The sequence below is a fragment of the Phodopus roborovskii genome, unplaced genomic scaffold (genome assembly GCF_943737965.1).
Source record: "Phodopus roborovskii unplaced genomic scaffold, PHOROB, whole genome shotgun sequence".
NCBI lineage: Eukaryota > Metazoa > Chordata > Mammalia > Rodentia > Cricetidae > Phodopus > Phodopus roborovskii.
In genome coordinates this window covers 78,004,455-78,017,650 of record NW_026126418.1, presented here as the reverse complement: position 1 = coordinate 78,017,650, position 13,196 = coordinate 78,004,455, and the positions used below count along the sequence as shown (strand labels likewise).

At 50.8% G+C, this 13,196-nt stretch overlaps 1 protein-coding gene across 10 annotated transcripts in view; it reads left to right on the top strand.

The window, feature by feature from the left end:
* The window catches only part of Dennd1a (DENN domain containing 1A), a 467,485-nt gene extending 456,243 nt beyond the window's left edge, over nt 1–11,242 (top strand). For 7 of the 10 annotated variants that reach the window (XM_051185345.1, XM_051185350.1, XM_051185346.1 and 4 more), the window contains 3 exons: nt 5,614–5,742; nt 7,997–8,255; nt 9,034–11,242. In XM_051185345.1, coding sequence (XP_051041302.1) covers nt 5,614–5,742; nt 7,997–8,255; nt 9,034–10,236 — 1,591 coding nt within the window. In that variant the 3' untranslated portion in view covers nt 10,237–11,242. Of the gene's footprint in view, nt 1–392; nt 708–5,613; nt 5,743–7,996; nt 8,256–9,033 lie in introns of those variants that run through there. The other 3 variants (XM_051185351.1, XM_051185352.1, XM_051185353.1) reach the window with 2 other exon arrangements.
* Nucleotides 11,243–13,196: the final 1,954 nt, after the last annotated feature.

The window sequence follows — 13,196 nt, the reverse complement described above, 5'->3', positions numbered from 1 at the left end:
AGTCCCCATCTCCACCTTACTGCCAGCACAGAGCCCAGAGAGTAGAATGTCTTCTTATGTGTGTGGGTCTATCTGGTAACTTGGGAAATACTTCTCAGGTCATGCTTGAACCACAAGTCTGGGCCTACAATATGGGCACTAGAGTTGTGTTGAAAGAAAGGATGGCCACACAGGTTAAAGAATAACTTAGTGGGTGCATTAGTTAAGACTGGGAAAAAAAAAAGGCACAGCAAGTCCAAGAGAGACTAGCTACCTTCCTACTCCTGATGGCAGCCCAACTCCTGGCCAGACAGCAGCTCAGCCTACCCAAGCCATCAGTCCTTATGCTGTTGTGAGGCCTCTACCCCCAAGTCCACCCTCTCTTGAACACCCCTCCCCTTGCTGCTTTTCAGAGATACCTCTGGCCATCAAGCCACACTTGCTCTGCTCATGATAGTGTGAAGTCCATACCATTGTCCAGGGAGCCTCCACCAAGACTCTAGAGCCAAGAGTATCCCTGACCCCAAGTGTCTGCTGGCAGAGGCAGTCTCCAAGAGAGTGGACAGCAGGAACCATCACTGACAGCAGATGCCCCTTGTTCTGATGGTGGCTGATAATGGCAATGACCCTCATTCTTCAACAGATATTCATGTAACTGTACAAGGGCCCCTTCCTGTGCAGCTAGTTCCTGTGTCAGCCTTCAGTTGCTTCCTCAGCACAATGGCCCTTACTCTGGCTCTTAGGAGCAGCTCCAGGCCAGCTCTCAGAGGTACCACACCTTGCTTTCAGAGTCCCTTCTGCTTTTTCAGCCACTGGCAAGCCTGTGGTTGGGGACTGGCCCTGTATCTTGGGATTGGAAAGATGTGGAAGCTCTAAGTCTGGCCGGATGACATCCATGTGCTGAGATACAGCCAGCAGAAAACCACTCACTTGGAAGGAAGCAACCACCTCTTCATCCCTGACCAGGATCCCAGCCAGGGCCTGTCATCAGCCTGTGAAGGAGCATCCAACAGCAGCTGAAGACTCAGAGCTCGATAGGCACCATACAAAGCCCTTGGCGAATATTTTACTTCTCTGCTCAGACTGGAAGGCAGCATCTCCATTTTCAGAAAACTCAAGGCCCAAGAATGTAAAATGACTTTGCCAAGGTGTCTGGAAAGACAGGGAAAGGAGACAGAAAGTGCACAGGCTGGCCTTCTCTGGTGCCTTTCTGTACATGGTACCCCACCAGGGCTGTGTCAACAAGGGACAAAAGTAGCCAGGCCATTTACAAAGTAAAGACTCTTTGTGCTGGTGTGAAATGATTCTTCTAAAATGTCCCTTCATTACCTCAGGAGACCAAGGCCTGGCTGATTTCCTCCCATCTTTATCTCAAGTGCATTTAAATGTCAATTAAATTTGAAACATCTACATTTGTCAGCACTTCATTTTGGGCCAGCGTGACGTGTGGCTGATTTGTCCATGCAATGTGACACATAAAAAAACTCGAGATGTAGATCTTCCTCATTAAAAAATAAGCCAGCGTGATCCTGGAGCAGCAGAGAGCACGGAGCACATCCTGGCTCCCTGATGCCGTGTCTCTGACATGGTATTTAAAAAGGAACAGCCTCGCCTGTCACCACTGTCACACATATGCGCTAACCAGTGACACGTTAAACCAAACATTAGAAAGGGCTCAGGAGTCATCCACATGGGAACTCCACTGCAGGGTGGTGGACAAGGCAGGGGCAGCAGGGGGATGATAGGTCCAAGCCGTGATAGACAGAGCCTTTCTCTCATGCCGTGACATCACAGTCTTTGCTGGATAGCCAAGCTCAGCGAGGCCTGCCTTTTCCCAGACAGCCTTTGTGTGTAATAAAATCCAGGCAAATGGTAGGGGGCAGACTGCAGAGTAGTAGCTGAATTGGGTTAATGAGGGAAGAGGCACATTTTTTTTATATTCTGCCTTGAGCTAATAAAAAATTTAAACCTGGACGTTTTCGATGCTTCGTCCTTTATCACTGACAAATATCTGACTGTATCTTTCATGGAAGGACATGAGCAGATGAATTTAAATGAGATTATTTTGAAACCTCACCTTTTAGTAAAAGTAGAAGGGGAAACTCCCTACCTCTCATTTCATTGTTTCAGCCCCAGGAAACAGGTATCAGGCCCCTGTGGTGTTCAGAGACAGGCAAACCCAGATTCTATTTCAGCCCCACCTTAAGTTACTGTGTGACTCCAGGCAGACTCTCCCTCTCTGAGCTTTGGCTTCTCTTGAAGAATTACCGAGAAACTGTAAGGACAATATGTGAGTCCATGTGGCCTGGACATGACAAAGCTCTGATTGACGAAATCGCATGATACATTTCACCCCAGTGCCCAGTCACTCAAGAAGCAATGATGTATTCTGAATACCAGAGCCTGGCCTAGCCTACAGAGCTAGCTGAACAAAGCTGGCTTGTAGGCTGGAAAGTACTGCTCCCTCCCATGCATTCATAACATGTGGGAGGCCCTGGGTGTCAGCACTCTGCACTGTAGGGCTTTAATGACACCAAAGGCCTGCCCAGCACGAAGGCTCTTGGCTCTCTGTGGATATGACAAACTTAGTGGTGGTCAGCCACCATGTGATCTGTGCCAGGGAAGGAGCCCATGCTTTACATGATTGTCAGAAAGACATTCACAGTGCCTCTGAGGATCACCAAGCACTTGGTTCTATGTGACCCAGTTAAGGGCTTATGTTCTCTTGTGTCTGTTCAGAGTTAGTGCTGTGACCCTCAGGGCAGTCTGAGCCAGTGCCCCTGAGTTGCTTCCTAGCTTGGTTCTTTTTTCTCACTTCTCCATCCTTCATCAGTGGTCCTCAGTGCCTGGCCAGCACTTATGCCCTGGCAGGAAGCAGCCCTTTTGTAGATAGGTGCTCAGACAAATAGGGAGATGGCTAGATGGATGGACCATGTAATGTTCTTGTGCTGGTTCTGCATGCTAGGTTGCTGTGCTCAGAGCCACTTCAGGTAATGACAGGTTGCCTCCAGGAGGGGGATCACAGCACTGCCCACTCCAGGGCCCTGCTAGTACCTGTGGTATTGACCTGAACCCTATCTCGAGGCTTCTTAGAGGGCAGGTAGGAACCCCCAAAGAAGGAGCATATCCTCCAGAGCTCTAAAGTGTTGAAAAGATGTGTGTGGGGTGTTAGGTACTCCAGGAGAAGGGGGAATTTCCAGCAACCATTTCTCATTTCTTCAACCACCAATGTGGGCAAACAGCATCAATGGCCAGAGCCCTGGCCTTGATGAGCTCAGTCAGGAACAGAATTGCAGATTACCTGGGATCTATGATGTGCCAAGGCCTACAGCCAGGGAGAGCTGGGAACTCCAGGTAGTGACATTTTGGATGACATTTAGGGACATCATAGGGATGACATTCAGGTCAGGCCTCCAAGATGGAAGAGAGTCAGTATGCTGAGGATAGACAGAGGGTGACTGCTTAGAAATAGTTCTTCAACTGAAGAGGACAAATGGGCGGGAAGGGACCTCAGGTCATAACCCAGCATTTTCACTGCTCAGAGTGCAGTGAAAATGCTGGGCTTGCTGCTCCATGACAGCTGGAAGCCATCCCATGCTAGAGAGCAGGAGTAATAGAGAGGAGGGAAGCCAGAGGCAATAGAGTGAGCAGGTATTCCTGGAAAAAGTGAGTATTTCTCCTCACCCATTTTGCAATGGATTAATGCATCTCTTCTACTCAGCCTCAGTGGCTATGAAAGCAGCAGGGACCTAGTCTTGTGCCAGATCAGGCCAGGCAGGTTCTTTCACCCAGAACCTCCTGTCACCAGCATACTTCCACAGCCATGCTTCTGCAGATGTGCAAAGAGCCAGTGTGTCTCATCCTTTAGGTATCCGGGTAGCCTGGGAGTGGAGGCCAGCAGAACCTTGTAGTCCTGCAACCTCCTTGTGGGTGACCCTGGGCTAGTAGCTTCCCCAGGAAGCCACTGAAGTTTGAGAGTAAAATTAATGGCTAGCCTATAGGGACAAGGAAGAAAATGAGGGCGCACAGCTGGGAGTGCTGAGGCTGTGGACAGCTCTGGGAGCCATTTGGAGTAATTACAGGTGGGTTCTAGCAATGGGGTCACAGCACTGTCTGCCCTAGGCCCTCCCCAGCCTTCTACTCAGGCCTTAGTGTGCTTCTTTCGAATGTATTGCCCTCACCTAAATAAAACCTGAAAGAAATTCCAGCATAGAAAGTGCAGGAAGGCTGCTCTGAGAGCAGATGGTACCTCCTGATGTACTGTGTCTCCTCCCTGTCTCCCCAAACTTTCGCTGTGGCCTCTTGGGGCTCTTCACAATGAGCTTAGCTACTGATAGGGCAGAGTTAGCTGCCATAGCATACATGGTAGGGCCAGGATTTGAATGCACCACAGTTTGGGCTCTCCTCTACTGCTGGTCTGTACATAATTGCTAGAGCAGGTGTGGACTCGTGTGTGTGTGTGTGTGTGTGTGTGTGTGTGTGTGTGTGTGTGTGTGTGTGTGTTTATAGAGGCAGAGCATAGGTAGCTGGCAAGGGAGATATTTTTTATAACAATGAATATTTAATTTCCACATCACAGATGAAAAAGACTGTGAAGAAGCATGCAAGGGAGACTCCAAAGAGGGCAGCTGATCAGAAACGGGTCTTCTCAGGAGCTGCTTCCATGTAGCTCACTCTTCCTGTAACTTTCCCCCTATTATTTATGTAGAGATGTGCACGCTATAAAGAAAGAAAAAGTAGGAAGTGGGGTCACCCACAACCCCACCTGCTGTTTCTGGAATTTAAGCACTGCTTTTCCAGTCTTTCTCTTGTGTGATTTTCCACGAGTAGCTTAGGGGGAACCAGTCTCAGAAGCCGAAACCCAGTTCCCATGCCCGTACTGTGAAATGGTATGATGTTTGCAAAGAACTCTACATACCCTCCTATATACTTTAAACCTCCTCTGGGTTCTTTTTATAGCTAATCTAGTATACATGCTTTGTAGATAGCTGTTGAGCTGTATTGAGGGAATGACATAATGACAGGGGACATCTATACATGCTCAGTATAGATACAATTTTTCCCAAAACATTTCCTTTGTTGTTTTTCAAGACAGGGTTTCTCTGTGTGGCCTTGGCTGTCCTGGAACTTGCTCTGTACACCCGGCTAGCCTCAAATTCACAGAGATCTACCTGCCTCTGCCTCTTGAGGCTGGGATTAAAGGTATTAAAGTATTAAAGGTATTAAATGCCCAAGTAATTTCAACTCAGGAACAGCTGATTGAATCTGTAGAGATGGAACCTACAGGTTTGGGATGCCCAACCATAAAAGTAGCAACTGTGTCATGGTTTAAAATTCTCTTCACTGGCATTACGTGTGACAGGAAGGGAGCGTTCAGCCAGCAATACCTGGGTCTACTTGCTGGAAGTGTTTTAGTGCTTCAACAGAGGGCGGTGAGCATCTCTGGGCATGAGTCATTGTTCAATTAGGGCTAACCTACTGGAAGTGGGTAAACAGGCCATACATGCTTGGATGAGAGTTCCAGGCCCTTGACATACATGTCCAAGCCTGCCTCCTGGTCCCAGTAGCCTGGGCCTCCTCCTAACCCTGTGCTCTCATGGCACCCTAACTGCTTCTTCTGTCTCTCTCATCCAGCCTGGTAAAACCCTTCCGACACTATGCTGTCTTTCTCTCTGAAGACTCCTCTGATGAGGAATGCCGACGGGAAGAGACACCGAGCGCTGGCTTCACTGAGAGCTTTCTCTTCTCTGCTCCCTTTGAATGGTCTCTCTTCCTCTTTCCAGCTCTTTGGGCTTAGTCTGGTGATGCTATGGGTACGGGGGGAGGGGGGAAACATGGGGGACTGGGGCTGCTTACTGCCATTTGGAGGAAAGTTCCTGGGTGCCAACTTGTAGGGTGTGTGCCACATCTACAGGCCTTCTCACAAGCTCACATTGTGCCAGCCCCACAAGGCTGTGGCAACAAAGGTGACAGGTGAGACGGAAGCATCAATCCCCTTTCCTTACCAGGGGAAATGAGTTGTTTAATGGAACTGGTGGCCACAGTAAGCCTGACTACAGATTCTCCATTTCTCAGTGTACCTTAGGAAGCCATGGAGACAGGAAGGAAAAAGCCAACTCAAGTAACACAAAACATGTGATACTGCCAGCATATTGGCCATGTGTGGTGACATACCCCTGCAGCCTCAGCACTGGGGAGGGGGGTGGGGGGGAACTAAGGTAGAAGGACAGTGAGTTTGAGGCTAGCCTGGGCTGCATAGCAAGTTCCAAGCCAGTCTGAGCTATATATAAGATCCTGCCTTAAGATTAATTTTATCTTAATTATGTTATAACCTAAGCTGCATATAAATTACAAACATTTTTTAAGAAGGAAAAGGTGGCATGTGCCTTCAGCCTGGGGGCTCAGGGGACCTTTCTCCCTCCACCCCACCCCAACCACTCCCACCTCTCTGTTCCCTAACCTCCTGCCCAGCACCAGGTCCTCTCCCTGTAGCTTCATCCTGGACTTTCTAAGTCCAAGGCTGCCCACCCCCACCCCGTTCCTTCCATGCTGCCAGATTACTGGGACGATGGCAGTGTCCACTTAGTCCAAGGTACCTGAGCTACACACACACCTTCTCAGTATATTCATTATTTCTCTTTGATCTTTTTTAAGTGTTTGAAGAATCTGCTTCCCACAGCAGTCATATCTGTGCAATCACAAATTTAATATCTCTGCTGATGCAGCTATTACTAGTTAGTTAGAACAGAGAGAGCTATTGAAAGAACACGTGCTCACCTGAGTGTCCGCCTGAATCAGGAACAGCTGCCATGACTGTCCAGGGTCTCTGAATTAAATGATTGACTGAGGCTTTTTCCCCCTTTCATGGAACCCAGGTCTTCACATGCTGGACAAGCACAGGCATTCTACCACTGAGACAGCCCAGTGTCTCCTTATTTAAACAATGGATGGCTAAATTCCCTTTCGCCTGGGTTTAGAGCCAGTTCAGGGCTTCCTGTGTGTTTAAAGAGAGCCATTCCATCCTAATTCACAATGCAAAGGGTTAAAAAAACAGCTGTTTCTTTGTGTTTAGAAAGTATGGCTTCTCCTTATCCCTTTCATTGTGCTCAGATTAGATGAAAGGTCAGAGTTCCTTGGTCAGAGTGAGGCAAGGACTTTGGAGAGTCTCAAACTTGGCTTCCATTCTATCCGTTTCTGGATGCTGTGAAGCAGGGTGAGTTATTAAACTTCTCTGAGCTTCAATTTCCTCGTCTATAAGGTAGGGTGTAAGTCCCAGTCAGCAAAGTCTGAAAGGGTGGTACTGGGACCGTCTCCTTTCCAGTTGTTCAGTGAACCTTTGGTGTCAGCCTGCTTATGACCAGCAGGTGGAGCCCTCCACCCACTTCACCAGCACCAGCCAGCCTGACCCTAGAGGGGAGGCACTGCACTGGCCAGCCCCTACTAAAGGTCAGAGCAGGTGCTGCCTGACTGTGGGAAAGCAAAAGGAACCAGCTGTTACTTACAAACCAACTCACCAGAAAGGTTGTAATGTGTGGATACACAGAGCACAGGTGGCAGCCATGTATGCCATGGGTGGTTGTCACCAGCCTCTCCATGTCCTCTGTGCTTGTTCATGGAACCACAGTAACGCTAGATCAGCTGAGGTTCATAAGGTCAAATGACTCACTGAGGTGCTCACAGCAAAAGATGGAACCAGGACTTCTGGCTAGCCATGCTCTAGACCTGCCTCTGAGGCTAAGGTTGGAAGCAGATGCCTGCAACTGCCCCCTTCAATTATGCCATGTTTGTGTGTGTTACCTACAAAGATCTGGGGCTCTGGGGCACTTCAGGGTCTCCTCAGAGCAAGTGAGAGCCACAGCATCCTGCTTAGGGCACCAAGCATGCTGAAGACCCAATCCAGCCCCAAAAGAACTGCAAAACATTGATCCTGGGTCCTGGGCATTCTTAGGAGATAGGGCCATTTGCTGCTCCCATAGATGCCCTAGGGGGAAATCCAGATGGCTTTGTCTCCTCCCAGGCCACAGCCATACCGGACATTGAAAGAATCAGACAGTGCAGAAGGTGATGAGACCGAGAGCCCAGAGCAGCTTGTGCAGGAACCCTGGGGACCTGTCCCTGCCCCACCTGACCGAGCCACCAGCATTGACCTTCTAGAAGATGTCTTCAGCAGTCTAGACATGGAAGTACCACCGCAGCCACTGGGCCAAGCCAAGAGCTTGGAGGACCTACGGGCCCCCAAAGACTTGCAGGAACAGCCAGGGAGCTTCGACTACCAGGTATGGTGGGAGTAGAACAAAGTAGTTGATGGAGCCTCCTGCTCATGAAGTAGGTTCTCCAAGTCACAGTGGAAGGGATCAGGGAGGCACCACTCCATTACCCCTGTCTCCACCCATCTTAAGTCAGTACTCCACCCCCAACCCATTGCAAGCAGCACATTACACTACCAGCTATCATGATGCTAGCACAGCAAGGTGTCTGCCTATCTCTGTTCTCATCTCATATGGGCTGCTGCTGCAGCTCCTTGAATCAAACTGGGCTCTGAATTGTTTCTCCCAGTGTAACTATCAGTCACCTCCCCTCTCTGGGATTCACAGAGTATCCCACCTGTTGGGAATGAAGTAGTTCAGGTCTAGAGAAGTGACTTGCCCAGGTCAAATGGCCTAAGAGTGGCAGGTTTAGTCAGGACTCTCGAACCCAGCTCCTTTCCTTTGGTCTGTGTGCCTTCACCCAGGTCTGGAGCCACACTTGCCCTTTGGAAAGTGATCGAAGAGACCACAATCTCCAAACAGCAAAAAGTCATTTTTAGGTGGTCACAGAGGGAGACATTGTCCTGAAACTACTTGGCAAGCATAGGCTTTTATAAAGACAAGAGATTCCTTTGATTCCCTTTGTGGGACAAGCCTAGGTCTCTGTAGGTGCCCTGGGTACCTGTAACTTCTCCCTGTCCCAGAAGCCATGTGCCTGGCATTCAGGAAGGGTTGGATATGGGTATGTACTTTGTACTGTTGCCTGGGTCAGCCAGTGCTCATCACTCACTCCCTCCTTCCCCCACAGAGGCTGGACCTGTGCAGAAGTGAGAGGGGCCTTAGCGTGGCTGCCGCTTTGAAACTTACTCATCCATATACTAAGCTCTGGAGTCTGGGTCAGGACAGTATGGCCATTCCCAGCAAACATTCCACCACCTCCCCTGAGAAGTCCTCACCTCTGTTTGGTACTTCCCCAGCCTTGCCTCACAGACCCCAAAACCAGGATGGCATCCTGAACCCCAGCATCAAGGAGGAGGCTCCCATCCAAACTCCAGGCAGCATCACCATTCCCCGTCCACAAGGCAGAAAGACCCCTGAGCTGGGTATCGTGCCTCCACCACCTACTGCCCGCCCAGCCAAGCTCCAGGCTGCAGGTGGCCCATTTGGTGACTTCTCTTCAGAGCATCTACAGATGGACTGGCAAAGACAAGCTGCCCTGAGTTCAGACCTACTGCCAGGACTGCTCCCCAGTCCTGGTCCCCAAGGCCCCACAGAACTTCTGCAGCCACTTAGCCCAGCCTCAGGAGCTACAGGCACAGGCAGTGATTCCCTGCTTGCCCTCCTGGACCCACTTAACACAGCCTGGTCAAGTAACACCATCCCACCACACCCTTCCACCCCCAGTGTGGCTACCCCATTCACCCCCCAGCTCAGCTTCCCCACCACAGTGACACCTACCCCTTTTGCACAGCCACCACTCAATCCCTTTGTCTCCTCTATGCCAGTAACACCACCCACCATCTCCCTGGGCTCTATACCAACCAGGCCTTTTGGGACACCCCCAGCATCCCTGCGGCCAGCATATGCACCGAGTGTCCTATTGCCTGGTTCTGGCTTCTATGCACCTCATAGGTCTCAGGCCAGCCTGTCTGCTCTCTCCATGCCCAACCTTTTTGGCCAGACCCCCATGGGTGCCCACACTAGTCCCTCGCAGCCACTTGACCCCCCAGCTGTTGCCCCTTCCAGGATCCGAACATTGCCTCTGGCCCGTTCAAGTGCCAGGGCTGCTGAGGCCAAGCAAGGGTTAGCTCTGAGGCCTGGTGAACCCCCACTGCTGCCTCCCAGACCTCCCCAGGGTCTAGAGGCAGCCCTGCAGCCCTATGCTCCTGCACAGGCCAGAGACCCCTTTGAAGATTTGCTACAAAAAACCAAGCAAGATGTGTGCCCCAGCCCAGCCCCCGCATCCACCTCTGTAGAGCAGCTCCGCAGACATTGGGAAACCTTTGAGTGAGCAGGCCTGTGCCACTGTCCAGTGCCTCCCTGTGTCCTGTCTCTGACCAGGTTCTACTGGAGCAAAGGGACTCTCTCTGCCCCTCTCCTCTATAGCCCATCTCCCTGAGGCTTGGCCCTGAGAATGGTACCACCCCAGAAGAGCGGCCTGCCACCCTCTTTGGCACCCTGTGTAGGGTTTGCACTAGAGGTCAGCTGGGCTAACCATACCCTATCACCTTCCCTCCAGTAGCCCAAGAGGGGCCAAGAAGCTCAAGGTCTCTCTCAAGCTCAGCTCTCTCCTTTGACCAGCCCTGCCCCACCAGACATATCAGTAACACCTGTGTGAGCATCTTTGGGGGACATAGGTATTTGGGGACTGAAGTGGCCACTCCTGGACTGGCATTTCTCCTTGGAGGGCATCTCCAAACCTCTCTAGCAATATACTCTTTCCTAACCACCAAACCTGAGTTGTTCCTGGGGACCCAAGCTCGAAACCCAGCTCCAGCCAGCCCTTCCAGGGCTTGGGAACACCAGCAACTCTGATTTATAGGAGAAACCCAGAGACTGCCTTCAGCTCTCTGCCACCCTCATACCTCTGGGCTCATGTCAATCAAAGCTCAGGTTCAGACTCCTACCCCTTGGAGCTTTGTGAGCAGATCTTGGCAGAGCTGGGCAACAGTGACCCAGATTCCAACTCAAAGGACAAGCTTCCTGCCACAGACAAAGGGGAAGGCACAACTGTTTGGGCTCCTAGGTTAGGACCAGGTGGGGCCCTGAGGCCCCAGACCCTCCACGGAGTGAATAAATGTGGCCACTAAGCCTGAGGCCAGTGGGGACCTGGAAGCCAGCCCTCCCCGCTATCTCCAGTTCCTGGCCAGCACAGAAATTCCTGAGGCAAAGTCACCAAAGTTATAATGAAATGTTTTGTTGTTATTTCTTTGATCTTGCTTTTCCTTCTTACCTTATTGATTTGATGAATCTTAAAAATTGATTCTTTCAATAAACCAAGGTGTAACACAGCCTAACCATTTAAGAAAACATCCATCAGAGACATGCAGGAAATTGTGCATATTTGACCTTATTTCTACCCCAGGTTTTCTGACGGAACAAGGGGGTGGGGTCAGTCCTTGGAGGTCCTTATTGTTCTAGGGAACTCTAAGTGTGAGAGGCTGCACATTGGTCCCTGAGGCCTAGGCCTGAGATGCACACCCCTCCCCAAGGCTCTGTCCTCAGCTGATGGGGAGCTGTGTTTCTCCTGGGTCATGGGGACCCTCCTGGCATGCATGTCCCTGTACAGGTCTCAGTTCCACTTTTTCCATCCAAACAAATTCCAGAAGTGCCCACCCCAGTGTACCCGAACAGCCTGGGGAATCAGCCAACACCTATGGTCCACTGGGGCGGTGCACACACATTCACTCAGTCTATCCATTCACTGGGTAGAATTTGTGAGCCCAGTGATGACTGTGTATTCAATAAAACCTTGGGGAGAAAGCTGTGCTCCCAAGTCCTTCAAGGGAGGGGAAGCTGAGCAGGCACTTGGCCATCTTCACCAGCCATCCTGCTGACGTAGAGGCCACTGCATTCCCTGCCTATGCCCACTTGGGGCTCTGAGCCACTTTCCCCTTCCCTCCCGTGGAGCGAACTGGGGATGGACAAGTGTGCAGGATGACTGCAAAGACAAAGTTCCACCCCTCCCCCCATATCTCAACAAGAGCAGCCTCTACCCCCAAGTGGGCACTTGTGTAGGCCACTTTGGTGATAACTGAGGTGAAACTGGAATGTTTCATTGCTGGTGTTCCACAGGAAACATCTTAGGAGCTGGTAACTGGAATAGTCTACCCAGGAACCCCTTTCCTCTCCCCTCTCCTAAGGGACACAGAGACAGCTAGGGGCAAGTTAGTCCCATTGCTACAGGGTAAGGACTAAGCAGGCCTCTTAGCATCCAGGGTCTCATCAGAGCTTCTACTGAGTTCCCATTACCCCCAAGCCTGTACCTTCTGGAGATGACTGAAACCTTGAGACACCCAGCTTCCTGTATAAATCTCCTGGCATTTACACATGGAACCCCCAGAGAGGAGGCACTGGCCTGGTAAGCATGGATGTTAAAGGACACATCTCCAAGTCAAAGAGCTCTGGGAAGTCCAAAGGAGGCTAGACCTGCAGGTGGGTCCTCTGGGGATGATGTTAGAGGTCAAGTGCACTTGAGTGTTTATACACAAGAGGTAATCCTGTAGCCTGGGTGCCAGTGTAGTAGCTGCCAATGTCCAACTGCTGAGCACTATTGAGCACACAACTGAGACCTTCCTTGGCATGCTTTCTCTCAACAGCCATACACAGTCAACGGAACTGCAGGCAATAGGTCAGCCTGTGCTGCAGAACTGCAAGGTGGGAAGCTTGCAGGGCCAGGGACAGAGAACAGCACCTTCATTTTCTGCACTCTGGCTTCCTTGCCAGGGTCCCAGGAAGCCCCTTTGGCTGTAGGCAGGTGAGACACTTTCCAACATTCCCAAGGGCAGCCAGTCCTTTCCATCAGATGGAGTTTTAACAGATTCTGGAGTTTCTGCCTCTTTGTCTCTCAGATCCTCAGAACAGCCCTGTGAGGTAGGCAGAGAGGTTGCTCCACATCTGCAGGCAGGATGGCCCAGGGCAGCTGGCCCTTGGTTCCTGCAGGCCTGCCCTCAGACATAGGGGTATTGGCCACGGCACTGTCAGTTAGATCAACCCAAAAGGGCTTTTGTTCTGGAAGCCAAGAATTCTCCTCCATATCTCAGCTTCTCTGGGACAAGGGCTGTCCTTGGAGGTAGGACAAGATGTCAAAACCAAAGTCTGGGTGTTTGGGCAAGCTCTGGCCTGTCCAGTACTAGAGAGCGTGCAGCCTTGGGCTTCCCCTGTCTCAGAAGCATCCAGGTTACCTCCAGTCATGAAGCAGCCACTGTGCAATCACTTTTGCCCCACTACATTCATGTGGACAGACACACA